At 38.5% G+C, this 23,202-nt stretch overlaps 7 protein-coding genes and 1 non-coding gene across 9 annotated transcripts; 6 read left to right on the forward strand and 2 right to left on the reverse strand.

Moving 5' to 3' along the window:
- Window positions 1-148: 148 nt before the first annotated feature.
- LOC119987790 (DNA polymerase delta small subunit-like) lies at window positions 149-6,175 on the forward strand. Its single transcript, XM_038832706.1, has 14 exons — window positions 149-251; window positions 352-481; window positions 1,907-2,013; window positions 2,143-2,269; window positions 2,712-2,819; window positions 3,660-3,775; window positions 3,892-3,975; window positions 4,767-4,835; window positions 4,916-4,987; window positions 5,067-5,158; window positions 5,252-5,379; window positions 5,585-5,686; window positions 5,762-5,829; window positions 5,928-6,175. Exons 1-14 carry the CDS (start codon window positions 186-188, stop codon window positions 5,985-5,987), a joined length of 1,329 nt encoding a protein of 442 aa, XP_038688634.1. The 5' UTR covers window positions 149-185; the 3' UTR covers window positions 5,988-6,175.
- Window positions 6,176-6,399: 224 nt separating this feature from the next.
- On the forward strand, window positions 6,400-7,337 carry LOC119987798. Its single transcript, XM_038832714.1, has 2 exons — window positions 6,400-6,953; window positions 7,055-7,337. Exons 1-2 carry the CDS (start codon window positions 6,639-6,641, stop codon window positions 7,142-7,144), a joined length of 405 nt encoding a protein of 134 aa, XP_038688642.1. The 5' UTR covers window positions 6,400-6,638; the 3' UTR covers window positions 7,145-7,337.
- A 480-nt stretch (window positions 7,338-7,817) lies between these two features.
- Window positions 7,818-7,889, forward strand: TRNAC-GCA. The gene has a single exon. It is a non-coding gene; the product is annotated as a tRNA-Cys (tRNA).
- A 160-nt stretch (window positions 7,890-8,049) lies between these two features.
- Window positions 8,050-11,833, forward strand: LOC119990369 (probable protein phosphatase 2C 43). Its single transcript, XM_038836246.1, has 4 exons — window positions 8,050-8,613; window positions 9,312-9,676; window positions 10,954-11,190; window positions 11,278-11,833. Exons 1-4 carry the CDS (start codon window positions 8,310-8,312, stop codon window positions 11,545-11,547), a joined length of 1,176 nt encoding a protein of 391 aa, XP_038692174.1. The 5' UTR covers window positions 8,050-8,309; the 3' UTR covers window positions 11,548-11,833.
- A 79-nt stretch (window positions 11,834-11,912) lies between these two features.
- LOC119990377 (actin-like) lies at window positions 11,913-13,918 on the reverse strand. Its single transcript, XM_038836258.1, has 5 exons — window positions 13,768-13,918; window positions 13,583-13,655; window positions 13,104-13,497; window positions 12,328-12,941; window positions 11,913-12,237 (listed from the first exon to the last, which is right to left on the reverse strand). Exons 2-5 carry the CDS (start codon window positions 13,640-13,642, stop codon window positions 12,172-12,174), a joined length of 1,134 nt encoding a protein of 377 aa, XP_038692186.1. The 5' UTR covers window positions 13,643-13,655; window positions 13,768-13,918; the 3' UTR covers window positions 11,913-12,171.
- A 985-nt stretch (window positions 13,919-14,903) lies between these two features.
- On the forward strand, window positions 14,904-19,176 carry LOC119990384 (probable plastid-lipid-associated protein 13, chloroplastic). 2 transcript variants are annotated; one of them, XM_038836271.1, is made up of 7 exons: window positions 14,905-15,214; window positions 16,044-16,165; window positions 16,248-16,331; window positions 16,697-16,793; window positions 17,681-17,897; window positions 18,468-18,520; window positions 18,890-19,176. In XM_038836271.1, the coding sequence occupies exons 1-7, from the start codon at window positions 14,957-14,959 to the stop codon at window positions 18,983-18,985; spliced, it is 927 nt and encodes a 308-aa protein (XP_038692199.1). In that variant the 5' UTR covers window positions 14,905-14,956; the 3' UTR covers window positions 18,986-19,176. The 2 variants fall into 2 exon arrangements, with proteins under 2 accessions (XP_038692207.1, XP_038692199.1); XM_038836279.1 differs by lacking the exon at window positions 16,697-16,793 and having other exon boundaries at window positions 14,904-15,214; window positions 17,710-17,897.
- A 188-nt stretch (window positions 19,177-19,364) lies between these two features.
- LOC119990397 (uncharacterized protein At4g08330, chloroplastic-like) lies at window positions 19,365-20,965 on the forward strand. The gene is made up of 2 exons (XM_038836286.1): window positions 19,365-19,553; window positions 20,358-20,965. The coding sequence occupies exons 1-2, from the start codon at window positions 19,414-19,416 to the stop codon at window positions 20,746-20,748; spliced, it is 531 nt and encodes a 176-aa protein (XP_038692214.1). The 5' UTR covers window positions 19,365-19,413; the 3' UTR covers window positions 20,749-20,965.
- A 1,295-nt stretch (window positions 20,966-22,260) lies between these two features.
- On the reverse strand, window positions 22,261-23,034 carry LOC119995318 (VQ motif-containing protein 17). Its single transcript, XM_038841790.1, has one exon. It carries the CDS (start codon window positions 22,960-22,962, stop codon window positions 22,480-22,482), a length of 483 nt encoding a protein of 160 aa, XP_038697718.1. The 5' UTR covers window positions 22,963-23,034; the 3' UTR covers window positions 22,261-22,479.
- Window positions 23,035-23,202: the final 168 nt, after the last annotated feature.

Here is a 23,202-nt window from a genome sequence, read left to right on the forward strand (position 1 = left end):
GGGTTCGAACCGTGTACCTCTAAGCATGCAAAGCGAGCGCTCTACCATTCGAGCTACATCCGCCAATTGAGAACTTTTCGACCGAAATATTATATAATATATTATTTTTCAATCCCTATATGTGTTGCAGAATTGGGAACAACAGGCTATTAGAGTCTCCGCGAAACTTTTTGCTTTTTCCCGCCATGGAAGCCATGGAAATCGATTCAGAGAAGAATCTCCAAAGAAAACAATCCATCTACAATTCCCTGGTAATTCTTCAGTCTCTTTTCATCCCCCTTGAAATTCTATGCAATTTCAACTATACCAGTCCACTGATATCTATTCTAATTCGTTCGCTGTCTCTTCCAGGATGAGAAGTTTCTGATTCACAAGGAAACGTATAGGGGCCAGCAATATAGCCAGATATACTTCGCTCGCCTCCACTTGATGCGTACTCTCCTGTATTCTCTTGTTCATGACTGGAAACCCCATTTGCCTGGTACGTTCATATCTGGCGCTCCGTATTGTGTTTGAATTTTCGAAGTGAAAAATAGCTTCTAGTTTTTGTGTATTTTGATTCTTTTTGATTGGATCTATTGTTGTTACTGTTGGATGTTTTCATGATTGAAATTTTATGTGAGTGGGATTAAGCACTCTTAGTTTAGGGTTTTGGCCTTTATGCATTCTCGCAATTACTGTAGGGTTTGGTAGTCATATGTTGTTGCGGCTTCTATTTTTACCTCTTAACTTATGCATAGTGACTGATCTCATGGTTGCTTCTAGTTTAAATTTGTGTCTTTGTGACTTTTTTTTTGAGTGTGTTTCAAGTAGGTTTTCTTTCTAGTGAATTGGACAACTAGTGCTTATTTTAAACGTATATGTCATTGATTTTTGGCATTTGGTTTTGAGTTAGCACCCATTTTTAAAATTTGGGTTCTTTCTTCAGCAAATTTGAGAAATCCACTATTCTGTCTGTTTGATTTCAAGTTGAGGACTATTTACATTCCACGTTTTACTAAGTGCACCCCAAAATCTCGTGAAAAAGCTCAATCTTTAGACACCCCACCGTCCCTACCATATCAACCACAAATCTTCATCCTTCTCCTTCTTCTTCTTCTTCTCTGTTCTTCTTCATCTGCCAGAGCGAAACCCTAGTTCCCAAAGAGGCCTTCACCGGTCTTATCCCATCGACTGTGGCATCGGTGGCGCTGCCGGCAGTGGTGGCGGCTTTTGCTGCGATTGTGGTGATTCCCAATGACTGTGGCCTGTGGGTCTGATGGGGTTGCAGGCTTTGGTGTCGGGGGTGTTTGGGATTGGTGCTGCTGGACTCTTGATTGGTTCTGTTTTGTTGGGTGATTTGTAGGAAGCAGAATGATTTCTTCTTTTTGTTGGGTGATTCTCAGGTCAGAGGATTCTTGATACTTGAGTTCTTGCTACTTTGCTTCCTGGTTTTTACTTGCCAGGTGTTTGATAAAATGCTTGAGTTATTTTTAGGTGTTTTTCAGGGATGATTGCTTCTCCAATTTTACCCTATCTTGTCCAATTCTAACATCAAGCCTTCACGTATTTGGTTAATTCCTACCAAATGCTCTTGTATGTCACTAAAATGAATTTCTTAAGGCTCTTAACTCTGTGAAATCGTACGAACAGGGGTGCAGGTGGTATTTGTTTGAAAAAACTGAAAAGGGGTGTCCTATTGAATGTTATGTTTTTGACTGTGCTGCACTAAGATTTGGGGTGTACTTAGTTATTTTTGGGGTGCATATAGTGTTCATCGATTTCAATGATTAGTAAAACTTTCAAATTGAGGAATATTGGGTTTATTTGCCGATTGCTGTGTTCTCAGGAGGGGGATGGACTACATGATAATACTTTGATTTTTCTTTTGAGGTTTTTAGATCATATTTACCTGTACCGATTGCAGTTTGTACCATTTTGGGGCTGGAGGAAGGCAAGGAATGTATAGTTGTTGGAACATTATACAAGCACATGAAACTTAAACCTCGCATTCTTGATGAGTACTCAAAGGAGGTATTCTGGTGATATTGTATGTATTTTTTGTGTTGTATCTTTTAATGTATGTTTTTTCCTCTGTAAAACTTAAAGTTGCAAAAGTCTTGTTTGTGAAGGCTTTTGATTTCAGTTTTGTTCCATTTACAGAGATCTGCAACCCCACTTGTTAAGCCTCACAATTTTATGCACCCAGATGATCATTTGATTCTGGAAGATGAGAGTGGAAGGGTTAAGATTGGTGGGACTATGCTTTCACCTTCTGCATACGTCACAGGTCTGCAACATAATTTAAGTTATTATACCATTACTCATTAATCATTATCGTCAAGCCTCAAACCCAAGTCTAGGGTATAAGAAAAATCTGTCAGGGATTGCTTGTCATTTTTCGGCCAGGAGGTGATTCTTTTAGTCTTGTTGACCAATTTCACTTATATTAGTTTCAGTTATTTTTAAGAAGTCTTTGTAATTCCATTGTTCTATTTTCATTTTCGTGTCACTAAACTGCTCGATTTTCTTCTGATAACCTAAGGTCTTGTGATATTGACTGAAAACGTTTTCGTAAATACATTCATCTAGTGGATCTGATCAAATCATAGATTCAATATATTACTGAAGTTTCAAATTTGTTTCAAATTTTCTGCATGAGTCCATTTAAAATTTTGATCCTTATTTATTTGTTCTTTGTGTTCTTCTTGTTGACATCATACATTCGATAGGTGTTATTGTCGCCTTGCATGGAAAGGAATCTGGTGCTGGTGACTTCACTGTTCAAGATGTTCTAGAAGCTGGCCTACCACCCCAGATAGAGTTCCCGCTTAAATCAAGTATGATCAAGCTATTTTCCTCCCTTATATACTCATGATATGCTTCTTTCTTTCAAGGTTGTAAGACATACGTTCCTTTTGCATTTAAGCAACAATGCCAATTCAAGATGGATTTGTATTTAAGTATTTCATGGAATTTGAAGTATGCAAGACTTGCAACTTGCAAGTTAATGTTTAGATTGACAAATTTTACAAAGTCATGTTGTGAAATTATTGAAAGCATAGAATATACAATCTGAATATGTGCAAGTAAAAAGAAGTAAACAACAATCGTGCACAAGACTTCGATAGTGGGTGGGGTTGGGACATGCAAGATGTATGTAGACCTTACCCCCACATAAATTATATGGATAGAATGTTTACAAGAATTGAACTTGTGACCTCTAGGTTGTATCTATGCAACTCTACCACTGGATATATATATATTCGAGTATGCAGAGTACTCATTTGTGATACGAAGTATAAAACCAACTCTAGTGCCAAACTTTGAATCATGATTGTGAAAATTATCAATTATTTATAGTACACTATATAAGTTACTTTTCGCATGCTTTTGGAAGGAGCAGTTCAGATTCTTCCACATCTGAAGAATGTGACTGCATCATCCATCTCCACCTTCGTTTTTTGCTTTCCCTTAGATTTTGGTGAAAGAGGTACTATAATTTGAGGTATCTTACAAAAGTTGACTCTATCCTTTCAAGCATCTTTTTTATTTTTTATTTTTTATTTTTCTGGAGATTCATTTGGTTTTTCCTTGGTCTGCCCTTGGCATGAACTGATATTTGTTCCTACATTTTTTACAACAAGGCATTATCTTATGATTTAAGTGTGTTTGCACAGAGGAGGACAAGTTTGTTGTTCTTTTTTCGGGGCTAAGTGTTGGAAGCAGCAGATCTAACCCTCTTGAATTTCAGCTTCTTGTTGATCATATAACTGGGCATCTAGGGGATGAAAAGGTGTCTCCCACCCTCACCCTTTCACTTCCTTCCTTTTAATGATGCATTTTTCTTTGCTCACTAGTGGATGCTAGATTGTGATACTTGGCTGTTATTTTACGCTCTTAACTGAACAGGAACAAGGCACTGCAGCACAAATAGTTCATGTCGTAATTGCTGGGAGCTCTTTGGAAATTCATGGTGGGCTTATAAATGGACAGGTAATATATTAATCTCTATCTCTTTTTCCGCCTTTTGTCATTGAAAATTCATGAAATGGCCTCCTGAGGTATTGTGTTTTAATCTTCACAATCTCTCCACGTCCTCAAAAGTTCTTGCATTTCTTCCCCCATAAATTTCTCATCAGCTGAAGAGGCTTCCCGTGTATGAGTTACCACTACCTGTCCTCTTATCTAAACTCACACTTGACAAACAACTCCTCTATTGGTTTTGGCATTATCTATTGAGCTGATGTGAAAAATGAAAGAAGATGACTGACCATATTACTTTACTAGGGAATCTGTATGATGTATTTAGATAGCTACTGAAGGAGAACTTCTTTCGCTCCTTGTTTCGTGTATTTGTCATTTCTAGCAGGGGGGTTGAAGTTCTTTTTAGCAGCAGTAGTTTTTTTTTTTTTTGCTAAGATGGCACATCAATTGACGTTGAAAGGACTATGTGGATAATCACTAGCTTCGGCTTCTCCCTTTCTATGGCAGAAGATGGGATTTTGTAGATGGAACTGTCCCTTACCAAGCAAAAGGTTGTTTCATCAACAAAAATACCAAGTAAATGTGGCTCGTTAAGTCACCAATCAATCCTATATATTAGCATACTACAACAGTTCTAAAGAGTGAAACTTCTATTTCCTTACCTACATTCTGTATCATGTCGGTGTTTGTGCCGTACAGTTGTATATGCGATGCATTCTATGTGCCATTACAGTTGTACATTTATAATTTTATACATATGACTGACTTTTCTCATTGGTAAATTTTTTTTTTTCTCTCAGAATTTGACTCCAAAAGATCAGTCCAGGATGTCTGAGCCAATTAAAGAGCTAGATATCTTGTTGGCACAGGTTGCTTTTGTGACATTCATTATCATCTTCAATTTGTTCCCTCATCATGGTCAAGTTGCCTAATACTTATGTTATTTTAGATTGCTGTGAGTGTGCCTTTGGATATTATGCCAGGACCCAAAGACCCAGCAAACTTCTCCTTGCCTCAACAGGTTTGCTGTTTATTTGGATACTATTTCTACATCATCGATGCAACTATATTATCAGTTTTTAACTATCATTCTGTTTCAGCCTTTCAACAGATATCTCTTTCCTGGCGCAGCAGCTTATAACACTTTTAGGGCTTGTACTAATCCTCATTGCTTTGAGCTTGATAGTATAAGGTGCGATATGGATTTGGTTTGACCATCAGCACCCGCCAGAATTGGATAGGTCATAACCAAATAATTAACGTGCATTGGTACTTCTTTTCTCAGATTTCTTGGAACATCAGGCCAAAATGTTCACGATCTTGAGAAGTATTCAGAAGCGAAGGATAAGGTAGAATTTATGGAAAGGACTCTTAGGTGGAGGCATCTAGCACCAACAGCACCTAATACTCTGAGTAATAATTTATGTTACGCAACGTGCTTACGATTCTTCTAGTGTAATTTCTTGGCATGATAAGTCTGGGTAATGTACTAATATTCCTCTTAATCAACACATCCAACCATTTTTAATTTATTGACTTGCAGAAAGCGGGAAAGCTTTTGATAAAATAAATCATATATAATTTACTATTAATTTTCTGATGCCTCTCTATCTTTCAGGATGCTATCCTTTTACTGATAGGGATCCTTTTCTGATTGAGAGCTGTCCTCACGTCTACTTTGTTGGTAATCAAGATACATTTGCTACAAGCGTGTTGAAGGGTAATTACTGGCAAGTTTAATATTAGTTCCCAAGCCATATATAGGTAGGTTCTTACTGGCAAGTTGATATTGCAGGATCAGAAGGGCAGTTGGTGAGACTAATCTCCATTCCTAAATTCTGTGAGACTGGAGTTGCTGTTGTGGTAAGTTTCTAAATCATCTGAATTTTGTCCGATGACTGACATGGTATCATACCATATGGTTATTTTATGGTTGATATTATCCCCACCTGATTGTGCAGCTTAACCTTAAAAACCTTGAATGCCACACGCTTAGTTTCGGGACTCAATTCAGCTCATAGCATGGTGTTCTGTTCAGAATGAAAATGAAGCTGTCGCTTGTCCAATATCTTGCAGCTCGAAGTAAAGTTTTTTATTTGAAAGACTTCATTATTGTACTTCCTAACCTTAATTTAGTTCAGGAAGCGGTTTCATGTCACTGAATCAGTCAGAATTTTTTTTAAAAGAAATACGAATCTGAGTTTATCTATACAATATACATGTTGCTGTTTGGAACGAGTAAAGAGTGGCCCGGCCATTCCCAGCCCAGCTCATTTATGGAAGACTAAAGAGTTGGACCAGCCCAGCCCAGCCCAAACCATTCGTCATTCCATAAAGGAAAGACTAAAGAGTGGCCCAGCCCAGCCCATTTGTGATACCAGAAAGAAAAGACTAAAGAGTGGCCCAGCCCATACTTAAAGCCACCCCAATAGCCACTGACAGCAGAAACATGGGGCGCGCTCATGTGCCGGACCTCCTATTCGTCGTCATTCTATTCTAACGGCTATTTTTCCAGTGTTCAACTATTCAAATCATTTGCTCCTCTCAACGGTCCTTTTCCCCCATATAATTCCAACACCACCACCCAACAATTTGCCGTCCACATCTCCTCCATACATGCATAGGTTCTCCCTTGCAGCATTAAGTCTCTCCCTCTTGTGCTCTCTCCAACCATGGACGTTGCAAATAAGTCTTCTATTTCAGTTCAACGTGTAAACAAAAAGTCTTCCGATGAGCTGCTAAAAAAATTTGCCGACGATGAGCCCGATCCAGCCCCGTCAAGGTTGGCCAAACGCAGGAAGAAAAGAGAAGTCGGCGGTGATTCATGTGAGAGTCCCAATTCACATAGTTCTAGCTTAACCGAGAGGAGGTCACTTCTGCCTCCAGCGGCATCCAAGTCTGCATTGCTCAGGCAATTTAGGATCTGTAGGTCGCGGCTCAGGGCAAAGGGTATCAAGAACAAATCCCTGTTTGGGACTATTGAAAAGGCGAGTGGTTACATATTTAAATTACACGCACCAGTAATCTAATATTACATAATTAATTTTTGAGAAATCTATATTTATGTTTTCAGTTTTTGTATATGCAGACATGGCGTAGAACTGTTGAAGGAGCATCAAGAGTGTTCATGGAAAAACACTACAATCGGCACAGGCGTCTGATCAATGATGTGGTCTAGTCTGGGACGTTGCTGCTTGAATATAGAGAATCCCTTCTTCTTCTTTTCTTATGTCTTAAGAAATAGATAAATCCAGTATAGTAACGTATATGCTCTGTTTCTTGTCACTAATAATATCACTTCCCTTTTCAGTTGGAAACTTTATTTCATATGAAAAAAGTCCAATAGACTTTATTTTCTACTATGACTGCAACCCATCTGGCTATAATATATCCATACATACAGGGGATAAAAGGGAAATATATTATAAAGTGGTTTCTGTAGAAGCTTTTTCATACGGAAGTGCGGAATACTCGTGCTAGCAATGTGTTCTTTATTGCAGCTGTACTTTGTTGGATTAGATTTTGATGATAATTCAGGGAAGCTGAACACACAGTGCTAGGCTTGTGAGCTCCGACGAAAAGGCCGATTAGTTTATTCACATGCCGCTTGTGTTGGAAAACAACACTCTTCTACCACCACCCATCCTCACCACCCAACTAATTAAATTGATTCAGATCAGTGTCAACTCGTTGACTCACCTAACCATGCAACTGCTGACTCAAGCCGCTTGATCTGATCAACTAGCGAATATAATGTTTTCCAGGATTAGCATATGCTGTGATTATGTATAGATATAGTCATTTATTAATCTTGGCTAGTCTTAGTAAATACAAAGATTGTGGCCATCAAGGGGTCCATAGCTCAGTGGTAGAGCATTTGACTGCAGATCAAGAGGTCACCGGTTCGAACCCGGTTGGGCCCTCATTTTTCATACATTTTTCCAGATGTAGTTGTGGGCCCTCCGAAATATAAGGACGTCCCAGATCATCAGAATCTAATCTTAAAAAATTAATGGCAACTATCGTAATTAGAGGATCAAACAAGTGGCATATAAGTAACTTACTTACCACGCCAATACTGTTTATCAGTCACAACGCATCGTCAACTTCCCCTTCTCTGTACTCTCTCTTCTCCCTGCAACTCCCCTGTCTCTCCCTGAGACTCTCAAATCAAGGCTATCTCAATCATCAACCTCTTTCACTCTCCTTTAGTTCTTGAATCCGACGGAAATCTTGACTCTCTTGATACTCGAATTTCGAGATCTTGTGCGACTTTGCAGAGGTTTTGTTCCATATCGGCATAATCCGATATTAGGTTTTAGTGGGCGTGTGGGAAATGAGGGATGTTCTCGTGGTTGGCAAGGATAGTAATGGCGTGTTGGGGACCGGTCAAGCAATATGCCCGTATGAGCAAGGATGATCAGGACGCCGATTCAACTACCGGAGATTCTCTCATCTGGTGCAGAGACCTTGAGAAGCATTTCTACGGAGATTTCTCAATTGCTGTAGTGCAGGCCAATGAGATCATCGAGGACCACAGCCAAGTTGAGACCGGCCCCAATGCAAGTTTTGTCGGCGTTTATGATGGCCATGGTGGTCCTGAGGCATCCCGCTTCATTTCTGATAATCTCTTTCGTCATCTCATGAGTTAGTGCCATTACAATCGCTTCTTTCCTTAATTTAACTGCGATTGGCTTGGTTTTCCGTGTACTGCGAATTGATGTTTTTTTGCGTCTTGCGGCTAAAATACGGGGATTCGTTGACTCTTGCTTTGGCCGTTATTTGGTTCCTTTTTCTTTAACGCTTTTTAGGTACTGTGTGAGAAAACTTTGTCTCTTCTGCTTTTCTTTTCTTCCATTTTCCTTTATATTTATTTTGGTCTAAAATGGTTGATGCTGCTGGGCCTGGCAGACAATACGCCTGTTAATCTGATGTCTTGTTGTGTTTTTATTGTTTGTGTAAATTATGATTCCATCTTTGGAAGACATGGGTATAAATCCAAGTTTTCTCAGCTTTGAATGGATGGGGTTCTGTTTTCCAATAGTCAGTTTTAAATATTATTGGGCAAAAACTTGAGACGGAGGATTTTGATGGTCTCGGGGAGAATTAATCTGAAATAGAAAAGAGAAAGCATTTCATTTTACACAGTTCGACAGACGTTGATCTCTACCCTTCCAGAAGCTCACAGAAAAAAAGAGGATTTTTCATTTTAATGGATTTATCGTCTCATTTCCAATAGATACTCTATGTTCTTTCTTTGATGCTTGCTCTGTATCCCCATTTTTTCGCATTATGGATAACTCAAACTTGTTAAGTTCAATCTGCATTATATTCATACTCCACAGGGCTTGCCGGAGAAAAAGGAACCATCAATGAAGATCTTCTCCGGAATGCTTTTGCTGCAACTGAGGATGGTTTTCTTACTCTTGTGCGGAGAACATATGAGATAAAACCATTAATGGCATCAATTGGGTCTTGTTGTCTAGTTGGAGTTATTTTGAGGGGGAAATTGTATGTTGCTAATCTAGGGGATTCTCGAGCAGTAATTGGTTATTTGGGTCGGTCGAATAAGATAGTGGCTGAGCAGTTGACTAGGGATCACAATGCAAGCATGGAGGAAGTCAGACAGGAACTCAGGTCCTTGCATCCAGATGATTCACATATTGTTGTCATGAAGAACGGAGTATGGCGTATCAAAGGCATTATTCAGGTTTGCCTCTTCTTGTTTTCCTCCAATTATTTTTCATCCTCTAATGTACATGGTTGCTGTTCGTGAAGATATAATATGCATACCATCCAACTTCAATTTGGCGATCCTACCTGCCTATGTGGTAGTGCAACGGTAAAGTTTGATGTTCATAGCTATCTCCCTATTGGTATGTTGTTATCAAACTTATCATGGATCCCTACAATTGCTTGTAATTAAACATTTGAAATGTAATTATGAGTCAAGTGTTTTGATAGAGAAGCACATCTTATTTCAAATAATCAAGTTCTGAATTTTGGTTTTCAAAATTTATTACATTTTATGTTGGGTAAATTTAAATAATTCCTTACCAAGAGCAAAGATTTGGCTGTAATTTGTTAATCCCTTAATTTGTTTAGTTGTCTATGCAGTAATATATGCAGTAATAGAATTGCTATAGTGGTTTAATTATTTGATGAGGCGATGAAGATTTTAATTGTGCATCAAACAGTATAATAAGATGAGAATCCAATTACCATTGGAATACTGGGTGAGCTAAATTTATCCTCTGTTTTGTGTGTAGTATGTGTCCAATTGAAGCTTTTGCTTCTCTTTCAATTAACTAACAAATTAACCCGCTTATTGGATGATAGCATTATTTATTGAAGTTGTTTACTAATGTATACAGTCAGCTATGTTTTAAGCATGATGCTTTAATGTATTCTTTCTGGTGTAGTTTATAATGATTGTTGGCACTGGAATTTAACCCTTTGTGCTATAGGCTATATATATAGCCTTTGATCTTTCCTTTTGGGCGGATCCTTCCATATTTGCAATGTGGGCATTTATTGGCACTTTGGCAGTTATTAAAGCATCCCTTTTCTTTTAGAGGCTCGTGATATTCTGAATGGCCAGTAGTAATTATTTATAGAACCCTCATGAGAGATTGCAGCTGATGGTTTCATGTTAGATGTGTATCCACTGCTTCTTCTTCTTCTTCTTCTTCTTTTGGTTAAAACTAATTAGCGGGCTTTGCTTGTGTTATATTTATGAAACTGTCATTAAAAGTTTGAAAATAATTAACAAGATCAACAATTTAAAGAGGTTCATCAGATAGAATTTGTGGCACGGCAAGTTTGGGCTACCATGAGGTTATTTCAAATTTTACTGATTTTTAGCTTAAATCCAGCCTATGCATCTCTGGGTCATAGCTCTTCATAACTTTTATCTTCTAGTTGAAAATAACTACAGATTGATGGATCATAAATTTGTTTAATTTTATGTTGTTTGCCTAACATCAGGTATCTAGATCAATAGGAGATGCATATCTAAAGCGGCCAGAGTTTTCTCTTGATCCATCATTTCCCCGTTTCAACCTTCCTGAGCCCATTCGTCGGCCTGTGCTTACTTCTGTACCCTCCATGTATTCAAGAGATTTACGACCCAATGACAAGTTCCTTATATTTGCTTCTGATGGGCTTTGGGAACAGTTGACAATTCAGGAGGCTGCAGAGATAGTGCATAACAATCCTCGATCTGTACAAACTTTCAACTACAGCACCTGTTTCTTCATGATTTCTCTTACTTTCCTTTATCTTAACTTTGACTTTTTTCCTTTTAATTAGGGAATTGCCAGAAGACTTGTGAGAACAGCTCTAAATGAGGCAGCTAGGAAGAGGGAGATGACATATGATGAGCTTAAGAAGGTTGACAAGGGGGTGAGGCGGTTTTTTCATGATGATATTACAGTTGTTGTGATCTTTATAGACCATGAATTGCTTGAGAAGAAGATATCTGTTCCAGAGCTGTCTGTGCGGGGATTTAGTGACACCGTAGGACCATCAAATTTCAACATTCTCCAAGGAATTGATGCGAATGCAAGGTCCATTATATGACAGCGATATTGAGATTATCTATCTTGTCATGGAAGTCTGGGGTTGCAACCATCGAAATGGATTCAATACTCTTGCATCCTGTGTTGTTTACTTCATTCTTCTGCCAAAGCTTGAGCTTGAATCCTTCATTTCTTTATTTCACGGTAACAGTACTGGCAGGGGAAAAATGCTCCTTACCGTTGCCCCCCACGCCAAGTTTCTCAGTCATGTATGTCGTATTTGTTGTACACAATAATTGTGCAGTATACTTTGCCTATTCTCATAAATTCGGTTGTCTGTTATTTTATATTGGATGAAGAAGGGAGAAGCATTTCCTTAATTTCTTCTTAGACACACTGTGACTGAGTTATGGAACAGAAGAACTCTTGAAGAAATAATAGCCAACCTGTTTTAGTAAACCCCAATGAATTGACATTTCTTCTACAATGAAATGGTAATGAAATAAAAATTTGAATCTTACAGCTGACCCACTCGTGTTCATTATGCAGACATTAAACAAATTGGAAGAGAAAGCCAAAAAAATATGGGAAAAGGAAAAAAGAGATCGCAACCACTTGATCCAAAGCCTTTCATGAACAAAACATATGTAAATCATATTTCCACAACCAGTTTTGCTTGGCACGTTTAGAAACACTTCCTGTGGACAATTGATGGTCCAGACTCATCGTACTCGGCCTTTGAAATCCACATCTGTACCAATGGAACTCATAGGATTAGGAAACACTTCCTATGCAAATTGAGACAAGTAGTAAAAGCATTTAACATAAATAGATATAATACCTGCTGGAAGGTGCTCAGGGATGCCAAGATGGAGCCTCCAATCCAGACACTGTATTTCCTTTCTGGTGGTGCAACCACCTTAATCTTCATGCTGCTTGGAGCCAATGCAGTGATTTCCTTGCTCATTCTATCTGCAATACCTGGGAACATAGTGGATCCACCACTAAGGACAATGTTTCCATAGAGATCCTTCCTGATATCCACATCACATTTCATGATAGAGTTGTATGTGGTTTCATGTATGCCGGGGGCTTCCATTCCGATCATGGATGGTTGGAAGAGGACTTCTGGGCATCTGAATCTTTCAGCACCAATGGTGATCACCTGCCCATCTGGTAACTCATAGCTCTTCTCCACGGATGAGCTGGTTTTTGCTGTTTCTAGCTCTTGTTCATAGTCAAGAGCAATATAGGCTAATTTCTCTTTAATGTCCCTAACAATTTCCCGTTCAGCAGTGGTGGTGAATGAGTAACCACGTTCAGTCAGTATTTTCATAAGAGCATCAGTGAGATCACGGCCTGCCAGATCCAATCTCAGGATGGCGTGAGGAAGGGCATAGCCTTCATAGATTGGAACTGTATGGCTCACACCATCTCCAGAGTCCAAAACAATGCCTGCACATCAAACACAAACATATGCAAAACCATAGACTATTCATAATCTGAATTGAGAATTCAAGATGGGATGCCATCCAACAAGCAATGAAAATATGAAACACCATTCCATTTTATCCCAAAAGTTCGAGCTGAGAAATCAGAATCTGGAATTGGACTAACCAGTTGTACGGCCACTGGCGTATAGGGAGAGCACAGCCTGAATGGCAACATACATGGCAGGGGTATTGAAGGTCTCGAACATGATCTGGGTCATTTTCTCACGATTGGCCTTGGGATTGAGAGGAGCTTCGGTGAGAAGAACTGGATGCTCCTCAGGAGCCACTCGTAGCTCATTGTAGAATGTGTGATGCCAGATCTTCTCCATATCATCCCAGTTGCTAACGATTCCATGCTCAATTGGGTATTTGAGGGTCAAAATACCTCTCTTTGATTGAGCCTCATCTCCCACATACGCATCCTTTTGGCCCATCCCGACCATCACCCCTGTGTGACGAGGCCTACCAACAATGCTCGGGAACACTGCCCTTGGAGCATCGTCTCCGGCAAATCCTGCCTGCATACCCAACAAACAACAAAAACCAAAAATCAAGAATAAAATTCAACATTGAAAGGACGGATCTTGATGAATCTATCGATACCTTGACCATTCCGGTCCCATTGTCACACACGAGAGGCTGAATATCATCGGCTTCTGCCATCTCTCAACTCGTTCTGTCATTTCATAAAACACATTGTAAGCAAAGCAATCAACAAATACCAAAGCCAGTTCTTGAATCCAAAACAAGAGGAAAAAAAACCCTCAGGATCACCAAAATTCGCTCACCTGTAGAGGCTCTGTGTTTCCGTTGATCTTCTCTCTCTGATTGTATTAACAGAAAACCAGAAACGCCACTGCGTCTGTTACGCTACCCGCCATGTCGTTTTTAAAAAGGGTACCTAGTGCAAAAGTGAAATGAAATTCAACCCACATGAACCTCAAATTCTCTTTCTTTGAATCGTGACCGTCCGTTCCCAACGTACAGTCCCACGGGGCCTATGATCAGTCACACTCGTGCGACATACAGCTGGCGCACTTTCGGTCAGTTCTTTCCGCAAGGACGGACACACCCCCAAACCTTTGCTGAAATGTCATAAATATTCCTTCTGTGAGCACAAACATTAAAACATATGCCTAACATGAGGGGTAAATTAGGGAATGAAAAAGCTATTACCGAAAGGAAGCTGTTCTTTTGATTATTATAAATTGCCTTTTCTTTATCACTTTATTTGATGTGGGGATTAATAAATATTACGTGAGATGATGGCAAAAAGAAGAGACTGCCAACTCAGCATTCAGTTTCCAACTGTCCTCACATCATTTCGCGCTTTGTTCGCTCACCTACTGTCGCTTCCACTGACACCTGTCCTTCTACGTTAATTTTGCCGCGAAGAGGGAGAGGAGTTAGAATTGACCGACGGAAGCAGTCAAACATATGCCACGCACATCACTAAACGTGGTCACCACTTCCGACACTGAGGCCCAAGCCCACACTTCGATTGGGCCTGGAAACTACTGGCCTGACCCATTTACATTGGGTTCGTCCTATATATCAAGAAAGCCACAAATGGTCAATGGAGGCTCTACACTTATTTTGTGTATGGTCAAATCCAGAATCCCAAATTGGGTATTGTAAAACGGGTCAGCTTCACACTGATAACGAGACTGCATTGCACAATAATGGCATTAAACCCTGATTTGATAAATCTGAGGGTGGTTTGTAAATTTGTCACAAACCCGATAAGGTAAAAGAATCCTGATTAGGGTTCGTAATTGGCAACAGGAGCATCTGAATTGGATAGGATTTGATTGTTATAACGGGGTTGGTAAGCGGCAATTTATCAATGCTTATTTCTGTATATTATTTTAATAACAATAATATTATTATTATTTTAACATTCAAAACAACACAACAAAGGAGATATTTATTCAAAGAACACACATTGAGCTCAATCTTCGTACAAAATTTTCGTTAATGGCTTCTTTACATGGTTCAATCCCTGCGATTCCTGCAATTTGCTCACGCCCTTCTTCTTCGCTCTCTTCTAGTACTGCCACTTCGCTGCTGTTTCTCACCAGGCTACCGGAGACCGACCGAAAGATCTCCGTAGACCGTTTAACTCGTCGGAAATTGGTCTGCAGAGCAATGGTCCAGCCGTCCGTTCAGGGAGCTCCGGCTGCTTACGCAAAGGATATGGAGAGGCTCTCCGCCAAGGAATCGCTTATTCTTGCTGTAAGCTCAGAATATCTTTTGTAAAGCACAAGCAATTGCTTCTCTAATTTCAGCTTGATTTGTTTCAATTGTATCTTCTAATCCTGACGTACATTTTTAGATTCTGCTAAGTTATCTTCTAAACAGCTAATTTCGGTGTAGTTGGTGCCGCATGCTCTGCTTGATTTCCAAGAAAGTTTGAGAATTCGAAATGAGAAATTGAGACCAATTTCTCTAATTAGCTCGTTGGTTTCTTAGGTATCATCTTTTTTTTCCGAACTTAGAGTAGCGTGCAAGTGAAAATTTCCTTTTCAAAGCGCAATGTGCTTCAATTTTGCTTCTGAGATCAAGAGATCACTGATTCTGATGGAAATTGGATTGCAAAAAGTCTGAGTGAACACCAATACAGCTATTCAGCTGGGTACATCGCTACTATTTTACCGAGTTGAGAAATATAATGTAGTTTTCTAGTGCAATTTAATTACTAAAATTTTGTATTTTTTCTGATTCGTCCATGTCCTTTGTTAATGGGCGTTACTAGGACCTTTTCGAATCGTGGCTCCTTTGTTCACTGAGGAACTCTTTGATGATTTGAATTTGGTAGTCCATTTTTTATTTTGGGTAGTAATTGCTTTTATTTTTGCTGAGTATCTGCAATATGATCAAGAGCTAAATGATTTATTTAACTGTAGAGAGTTTTTTACTTTGATGCTCAGATGTTAATCTTTGCGTATGCATTTTTTCTGTTCTTCCTCCCTTTTTATTACTTTCTGCATGCGCATGTTTCCCATGTAGTATAATTATGTTCTTTCATAATTATGCTTACCTGGGGTGGGACCAATTGTTTCAGTTCAAAGATTCTGGTGGTTTTGAAGCTTTAGTCACTGGAAAGACCACGGATGTGCAGCATATTGATGTGAATGAAAGGATAACTGATCTTGAGCGGCTCAATCCAACTCCTCGACCGACAACGTATGTGCTTTTTGAAAAGAAAAATATGTTTCCTTTTGCTTGTGTACTTTGTAAGATGCTTACTTGTTATCTAACTGACCAGGTCACCGTTTTTGGAAGGTTTGTGGAATTTCGAATGGTTTGGGTCTGGAAGCCCTGGACTATTTGCTGCTAGACTCATATTTCAGTGAGTACTGCTTCCTAAAATTCACTTTTATTTCCTCTTCCATAAATATACAAACTATTTCGATAAGCTATATTATTGGTTGTTACCCTATCCTCGTCAGAGTCTTACCATAACCTAAGACCGGTGGAGGTCGTATTTTGCAATATATAATCACTCTAAAGCGTACACTGGGTATGACACTAAAGTAATCACAAGTCAAACAGATGTTAAGGTAGATAGCTCATCTAATTTGTAGCTCATACTACCTACCTATTCTTTTTACTATTTACCATACTTGGTCTCACTAAACATATAGTCTAGGAGCCTTATGATGGGTCAAACTGAAGTTTCTTTGTTTCTCTTGTTGCAATGTTGTATCGTTGCAGGAGATTTCCTTCAACTTTGGCTAATTTATCAAAAATGGATGCATTGCTTAAGGATGGATATGCGAAAATCACAGCTAACATGAAAATACTGAACTCGGTAAAGTTTTTCTGGGTGTTTCTTGGTATATCTTACTGAGATGCTTCCTCGAACGTGGTGAAAAACTTTGTCATTTTTTATAATCAATAAATCTAGATAACTTGGGCAATGCGTTGATCTGTAATCTGATTGAAGCGGCTGATTCTTGCTTTAGTCGCTATTCCCATTTGCTTTTAGGTGGTCTGTTAATTGAGACGGGGCACAAATAAGCAATTTTGAACAAATCTCTAGTTGATGGAATTTTGATAATATTTGTCGACATCATGGTCGAAGGGAGAATTCAAAAGTTTAAAATTTTTACTTCATGAACATATTAATAACTACAGGCAAGTTTATACTACAATAGGTGTAAATGACGAAGGTCTCTGTTATAAAAGAAAGATTTGATTGAAGTTCTGCACCATTTTCTGATCTTTCATTATTTAATCCAATGGAGGAGGATAACTTTTCTCGTCCATCATTCCTCTTTTTTCACATCTGTAATCACACTCTTTCCCACCCCACCTCTCCACATCTCCTGAATTCTTGTTGTCTTTCTTCACATTATGTTCATTATGACCCTGGTAAAATGGAATGCAATTTGCTCACTCTATTTCAATGTTGCCTCTTGAAGTGAGTCTTAGTCTGGAAATGGAAAATATGCATCTTTGTATTTGAGTTATTGCACATCTAACCACAAAGTAATTGCCATGTTCTAGAGTTCATCCAAAATGTTCACAGGACAGTCTGATGTGTACTTGTTGGTTTGGCAATGTTTAATCACATTCATTCTCGTGTATTCCTCTAATTGCATATTTGTTTCATTAAAAATGTCACGTTTCTTTTTTGTATGCTATGCTCCTTCAAGGTTTGGGCTTCTTTATGCATCTTTTACTGGTGTAATGCAGATAGAAAGCAAATTTATTCTGTCCACTAGGTTAACTGTGGAAGGACCTCTTAGAATGAAAGAGGAATATGTGGAAGGGATTCTTGAGACGCCTACAATTATTGAAGATGCAGTACCTGAACAGGTAAAAGGTGCACTGGGTCAGGCTTTAAACACAGTGCAACAACTTCCTGTTCCTGTTAGGGATGCCTTTGCCAGCGGTCTGAAAGTACCTCTAGGTAAGCATAAAATGCTTTTTTTGATGTCTACCTTATCTCATTTGGTCAGAAGCGATTTGTTGTATTTTAGTCTCTCTCTCTTCAAGATTAGCATGTCTTTTCTTTTGACTCTTAAGAATAAATCTTGTGCTCCTGAATTTGAGAAAAACTTGAATAAAATTTTTCTATACAATATTTGTTAACCCTTGGTTGTGGACTTCCACTTGTATTCGACATGAGACTAGTAGGCCCTAATGAGATTTTGTTGTCTTTCTAAATAATGCATTTTTATAGTCTATCATAAGCTCTAATTTGGTTTTGGAACGCTTATTATAACTTATGTTCTATTCTTCAAAGTAGAAACGAAACATTTGCAATAGTTATTGTTCATGGTAGCGTTTCACAGTAAGGTTTACAGTTCCTTGAACAGATCAATTCTTAATCTTGCTACCCTCAATTTTGTCCAGATGTTAATTTCCCCATAGAAATATTAGTTGCCGAAATTTTTGGTACTCAGGCAAGACCAACTCTAGTGTGTACACAGGAATTGTGAAGCTGTGCTAATTTTCCTTTTCTATCTTCTGTCCGCAGCGGGGACTTTCCAGAGACTCTTCATGATTTCTTATCTTGACGACGAGATACTTGTAAGTAGTCTACTGAAAATTATTCTTATGGATGTTGGCTAAGTTTCTTTCTATTAGTCCCTACCTACTTAGCCTGTCATTTGGCTTGCTGCCTCAAGTAGCTTCCCTTTTGCTAAGTCTTCTCCTTTCAGCACAATCAATCTGCTTTTCTCTAACATTCCTTGCCATTGCTACAGCCAGTGGTTATCCTCTCTGTGTTTCAAACTTGTATTAATGCTCTTTAATCGCTAGTGGTGGCATACAAAATCAAACACAGTTTTGTAGGATACTCATGGAGCTAGAGAATAACATCATTAGGAACATAAGGAGTGGTGTTTAGAAGTTCTAGATCTTTTCACATTCTATATTCTTCTGCTGGTTTTGACGCAGATAATAAGGGACGCAGCAGGAGTGCCTGAAGTTCTTACGCGGTTCGATACCCTGCCATCTTCCATGGCCGAACCAGAAACAGAGTACGAGAGTTGAAAACATTATTTATTGTACAAGATGATGCCTTCAGTGCCATATCTTCCTTTTCGTTTGTTTGTATGGATCAAATGCCCAAAGATATGATGAACATCACCTTGAGATTAGTCGTTGTGGCCACGGATTAAACATTATAATTCCCATGGATTGACAGAGTTGTTGAATGACAAATAGAAAGCAATTTATCTGGATTCATTTGCAGCAACAGAACAGATTAACATGCAGAAAACCAAATTTTCACCAAAAAAAAAAAGAACAGAAATATACTTTGGAATTTCGAACCAGCCAGTGGATATTATAATCATAGATAATCGGACATGGGCAGCGACATGACTTCCCATGGGGTCCTGACAGGACAGCATCTAACGCTATGTTAATGTTACCGTTGGGCGGATTATTTTTAAAAGCAACATCTCCGCGCTTGGATAATGGACGCCAACTTTTGTTCTCTCTTTCTCTACGAAGTAACGGTAAGAAAGCTAGCAATGATCGCCGGCGAAGACGACAACACCCACTACCAGAATCAAGATTTTCCATTGTCGTTGTCTCTCCGTCACGTTAATTACAGGTTCGTATTCTTCTGATTCAATGAGAAATTGCAAATCTATTAACCCAACAAATTAAATTGATTTGGGTGTGATTTGTTTCTGAATTGTGGTGCATCAATGTTGTTCGGCTCTCTCTTTTCTTACTTTATTGATCACAAGATTTTAAGCTCTTGATGCTAAATGTTTCATGTTTCAGTAGTGAGTGCATGCTTCCTGTTTGAGATATTGTCTGTGTGAATTTTAGCATTTCTAGCTAATTGAGAAGTTGAAGGGCAATACTAACTTAGTAATCTTCCCCACAAATGAGAAGAAACTGAATGCTGGATTTTGAGTTTATGGACTGTCTTCCCCAATTTTTAACCAATGACTGAACAAGCAAGTTGTGTAGATGGGTAATTAGGTATACCCCAAATAGTGGAGGTTCTGTCTATATCAGAAAATTCGGATCAGCTCGAAACACATAACTATGAAAGGAGATCAGATCAGAGATGCTTTGCTTTTTTCATATCAGTGGATATATGGCTTGCAGTTGGAAATTTATGGCAGTCCCACTCTGCTGTATCAACTCATGATTCAGACTCCAATGTTTTGAATTAAGAAGAGTTATGCAGTAAACGGGAAATATCATTGATTTCTTAGGAGAATCTAGAAACAACTTGAACTGTCAACTGTAAAGCCATTTTGGCTTATCTTTTGCTGCAACTTTGTATGCACCTTGTTTAGCAAGGTCTAACATATAAAGCATAAGCGATTGATCCAATCTAATAGCTTGAGTTTTTAGGTAAAGTGGTGTTTCACTAAAAGGTTTAAAATTTATGTTGCAGTTGTGGTTCTTGTGGGTACAACTTAAACTTGAGCTCCTGCAACCGGAACGCCTCAATGATTGATGCTAAATACAAAAAATCGATAAAGAGAGGTATTATCTCATTCTTTACAATTGATGAGAGCAGATTTAATCAAATTGAAGAACTCCGATGGACGCCCTATTTCAACCCCAAATACCGATGGGGCTTATTCCAAAGAAGAACCAGACTGCTTTGCCACAAATGCGGAAAACACATTGGTAATGCTTACAAGGAAAGTACTTCTTCCTCATCTCTCGAGTTGGGTAAGTCACACTTGATTCCTTGGGATGGAATGTCTGATGGTAGAACCTATGATATGAAAATTCGTGCTTTACAGCCTTCTTACTGCGAGGACTTGAGAATATGCTGATGATGCTTCAATGTTGATTACTATTGTTCAAGGATACCATGGTTAAGCCATCATAAAAAGCTTGAAAAGGTTGTGAATTCAAGTGAGAGATTTTGTTTTTCTTTTTCTTTTAAAGAAATGTGCTTGTGTCGTAACATGAAAGAGTGTTTGTGGATTCATTTGGTTCTGGCTTTTGTTTATGCAGTTCATCCTTAAATTTACTTGATTAGTTGATTTAGTTTGGTGACTTTTGCTTGTCCTCAAGAGATAATTTGATCACTGAAACACTAGTGACAACCTGCTGTAGATGTAAAAAGCCTTTACTAATGAACAAATACATGTCATCAGTATGGTGCGGGCGGTTCTGGTGGCCCGAGGTTTACTCCCACTCGATTATCCAAAAGACATGTTGGGCTGGATGGTTCCTATCAATAGAAGGTTCCCCCATCTCCGTCATGATGATTAACATTTTAGACAGTAAACTCTTTTAGCCTGATCAACCTGCCTCCCCAGTATGTCAACTGATATTGCAATTTGCCAACAGAGTTTGCGAAAGCTGTTGACTTGAAGTTTGTTTATTGATATTGTTAAAGTCAATTACTATTGTTAGTCCCCATCTCTGGTTTTCTTACAAGAACAAGCTTGCAACCACTATTAAGTTAGATTATCTTTAATCCCTTGCTGTGTCTGGCTATATACATACACCTATTGTCATATATATAATATATATATATATATATATATATATATATATATATATATATATCACTCAATTTCAAATATGTCAGTCATGCATTGTTCTCTGCATCTTCCTTTCCACTGGCAGGCGATCCTGTTTTTCTAACCAACCCTAATATTATATTAGGTCTATTAATGATATTTCAATACTAATCAACTTTGTGGTTCAAGATTAAGCAGGAGACGATTATCTAAAATAAGATTCAATGTACCTTGCAAGAAAGGAGATTCATTTATCAAACCAAATCATATATAATTAACAATATTATTATATATTATATATATTGCATTGTCAAACAATATTTATGCATGTTGAGATCATTTTAACTCAACTATCCTAATTTGAAAATTTCTCAACTCGATCACCAATTCTTTAAATTGTTCTCATGACAAGTCACACTCCTACTAGAATGTTACGCAAGGCCGTTAGAATTTTGCGTAAAAAAAAAAAATTCGATAATGGCGTAGAAATTGAATCACGAGTTGATTCCTGAATACAATCTCCAAGATCTAATCGTGCTTTAGAATCCTCTTGAACTAAATTGTGACCATCAATGATGGTTGAATCCCCATTTTGATCCCTTTGAAGAAAAGAATGGCAGTCGGGTTTGGTTCAGAACATAAATATTTCTTTATAGCATCACAGCTCTTTTGAAATTACGGCAACTGAGACGATACGAGTGATATTTTTCGGTGACTAAAATGAGTAATTTACTCGTTGAGATTAGAAGGGGGGAGAGAGAGGCCCGCATGAAGAAGACAAAAAATGGGCACTTGAGCAGTGCACATCAAAAATTGAAAAACAAAAATCATTTGGAATAAATAAAATAATAAATTATACAGAAATGTGTTTCTATTGATTTTGTTACATCCAAATGGAGCAGCCACACAGATAATCCTAAAATATAAATTAACTGATCTTAAATTAATTCAATAGAATTCGGTTATTCAATATAAAGTTAAATAAATGAAATTAATAAATGTTGAATTAGCTAGCCAAGCTGCAGATACTGTTCAAAGTTCAAACCCATGCATGTGAGAATTATCAACCATGGCCATAGGAGGAAGCAATGGGAATTCACCAAGCTCTTGAATGAAACCATCCAAATCCGCAAACCCACCCAAATACCCACCCGAACTACTCTCAGCATTCCACGTCACTCCTTCCGCCTTGACCCGATCTCTCGACCCGAACCCGCCTCTCAGCTCCATTTTCTTAGTTGGCTCTTCTCTTGATCTTGCTCTTATAGTGGTTGGTTTCCTAATACTGCGGCTGCTCTTCTTTTGATGATGATGAGGAGTTGGTTTCCCAGTGAGTCTTTGCACCAATTCGCGAAAATTGGCAACATCAGTCTTTATAATCTCCGGTGCAAATATGTGAATTATGCGTATTTTGGGCTTCACACCTTTGGAGATTGGGTGTGAATCCTTGTGCATGGCTAGTGCTGATGGTGTTGAATTGGGGATCCAAGTTTGTTTCTTGGTGATGTTCTCCATTGGAGTTATAAAGTAGAGAGAGAAGAGAGGGTGGGGGAAGAGTTGGTGTATTTGTGTGTGTGTGTGTGTATATATATATATATATATAGAGAGAGAGAGAGAGAGAGAGATGGGGGGGGGGGGGGGGAAGTGAAGAGAAACAGAGATGGATTGTGTGGGAGGACTGGACAAATGGAGAAAATATAAAGAGAAAAACAAGCTGTATGTTGGGAGTCAGTATTGGATTAATCCTTGTCTAAC

This window comes from Tripterygium wilfordii, chromosome 3 (assembly GCF_013401445.1).
Source record: "Tripterygium wilfordii isolate XIE 37 chromosome 3, ASM1340144v1, whole genome shotgun sequence".
Lineage (NCBI taxonomy): Eukaryota > Viridiplantae > Streptophyta > Magnoliopsida > Celastrales > Celastraceae > Tripterygium > Tripterygium wilfordii.

Coding starts and splice junctions, on each gene's coding strand:
- LOC119987790 (XM_038832706.1), top strand. CDS start 186: ATGGAAGCCATGGAAATCGATTCAGAGAAGAATCTCCAAAGAAAACAA. Junction 3,776..3,891: donor GGCATCTAGGGGATGAAAAG/GTGTCTCCCACC, acceptor TTAACTGAACAG/GAACAAGGCACTGCAGCACA. Junction 5,830..5,927: donor AGACTGGAGTTGCTGTTGTG/GTAAGTTTCTAA, acceptor CTGATTGTGCAG/CTTAACCTTAAAAACCTTGA.
- LOC119987798 (XM_038832714.1), top strand. CDS start 6,639: ATGGACGTTGCAAATAAGTCTTCTATTTCAGTTCAACGTGTAAACAAA. Junction 6,954..7,054: donor TGTTTGGGACTATTGAAAAG/GCGAGTGGTTAC, acceptor TTGTATATGCAG/ACATGGCGTAGAACTGTTGA.
- LOC119990369 (XM_038836246.1), top strand. CDS start 8,310: ATGTTCTCGTGGTTGGCAAGGATAGTAATGGCGTGTTGGGGACCGGTC. Junction 8,614..9,311: donor TCTCTTTCGTCATCTCATGA/GTTAGTGCCATT, acceptor CATACTCCACAG/GGCTTGCCGGAGAAAAAGGA. Junction 11,191..11,277: donor TGCATAACAATCCTCGATCT/GTACAAACTTTC, acceptor CCTTTTAATTAG/GGAATTGCCAGAAGACTTGT.
- LOC119990377 (XM_038836258.1), bottom strand. CDS start 13,642: ATGGCAGAAGCCGATGATATTCAGCCTCTCGTGTGTGACAATGGGACC. Junction 13,498..13,582: donor ATGGGACCGGAATGGTCAAG/GTATCGATAGAT, acceptor TTGGGTATGCAG/GCAGGATTTGCCGGAGACGA. Junction 12,238..12,327: donor CCCTGAGCACCTTCCAGCAG/GTATTATATCTA, acceptor CCATTGGTACAG/ATGTGGATTTCAAAGGCCGA.
- LOC119990384 (XM_038836271.1), top strand. CDS start 14,957: ATGGCTTCTTTACATGGTTCAATCCCTGCGATTCCTGCAATTTGCTCA. Junction 17,898..18,467: donor CGGTCTGAAAGTACCTCTAG/GTAAGCATAAAA, acceptor TTCTGTCCGCAG/CGGGGACTTTCCAGAGACTC. Junction 18,521..18,889: donor ATCTTGACGACGAGATACTT/GTAAGTAGTCTA, acceptor GTTTTGACGCAG/ATAATAAGGGACGCAGCAGG.
- LOC119990397 (XM_038836286.1), top strand. CDS start 19,414: ATGGACGCCAACTTTTGTTCTCTCTTTCTCTACGAAGTAACGGTAAGA. Junction 19,554..20,357: donor CTCCGTCACGTTAATTACAG/GTTCGTATTCTT, acceptor TTTATGTTGCAG/TTGTGGTTCTTGTGGGTACA.
- LOC119995318 (XM_038841790.1), bottom strand. CDS start 22,962: ATGGAGAACATCACCAAGAAACAAACTTGGATCCCCAATTCAACACCA.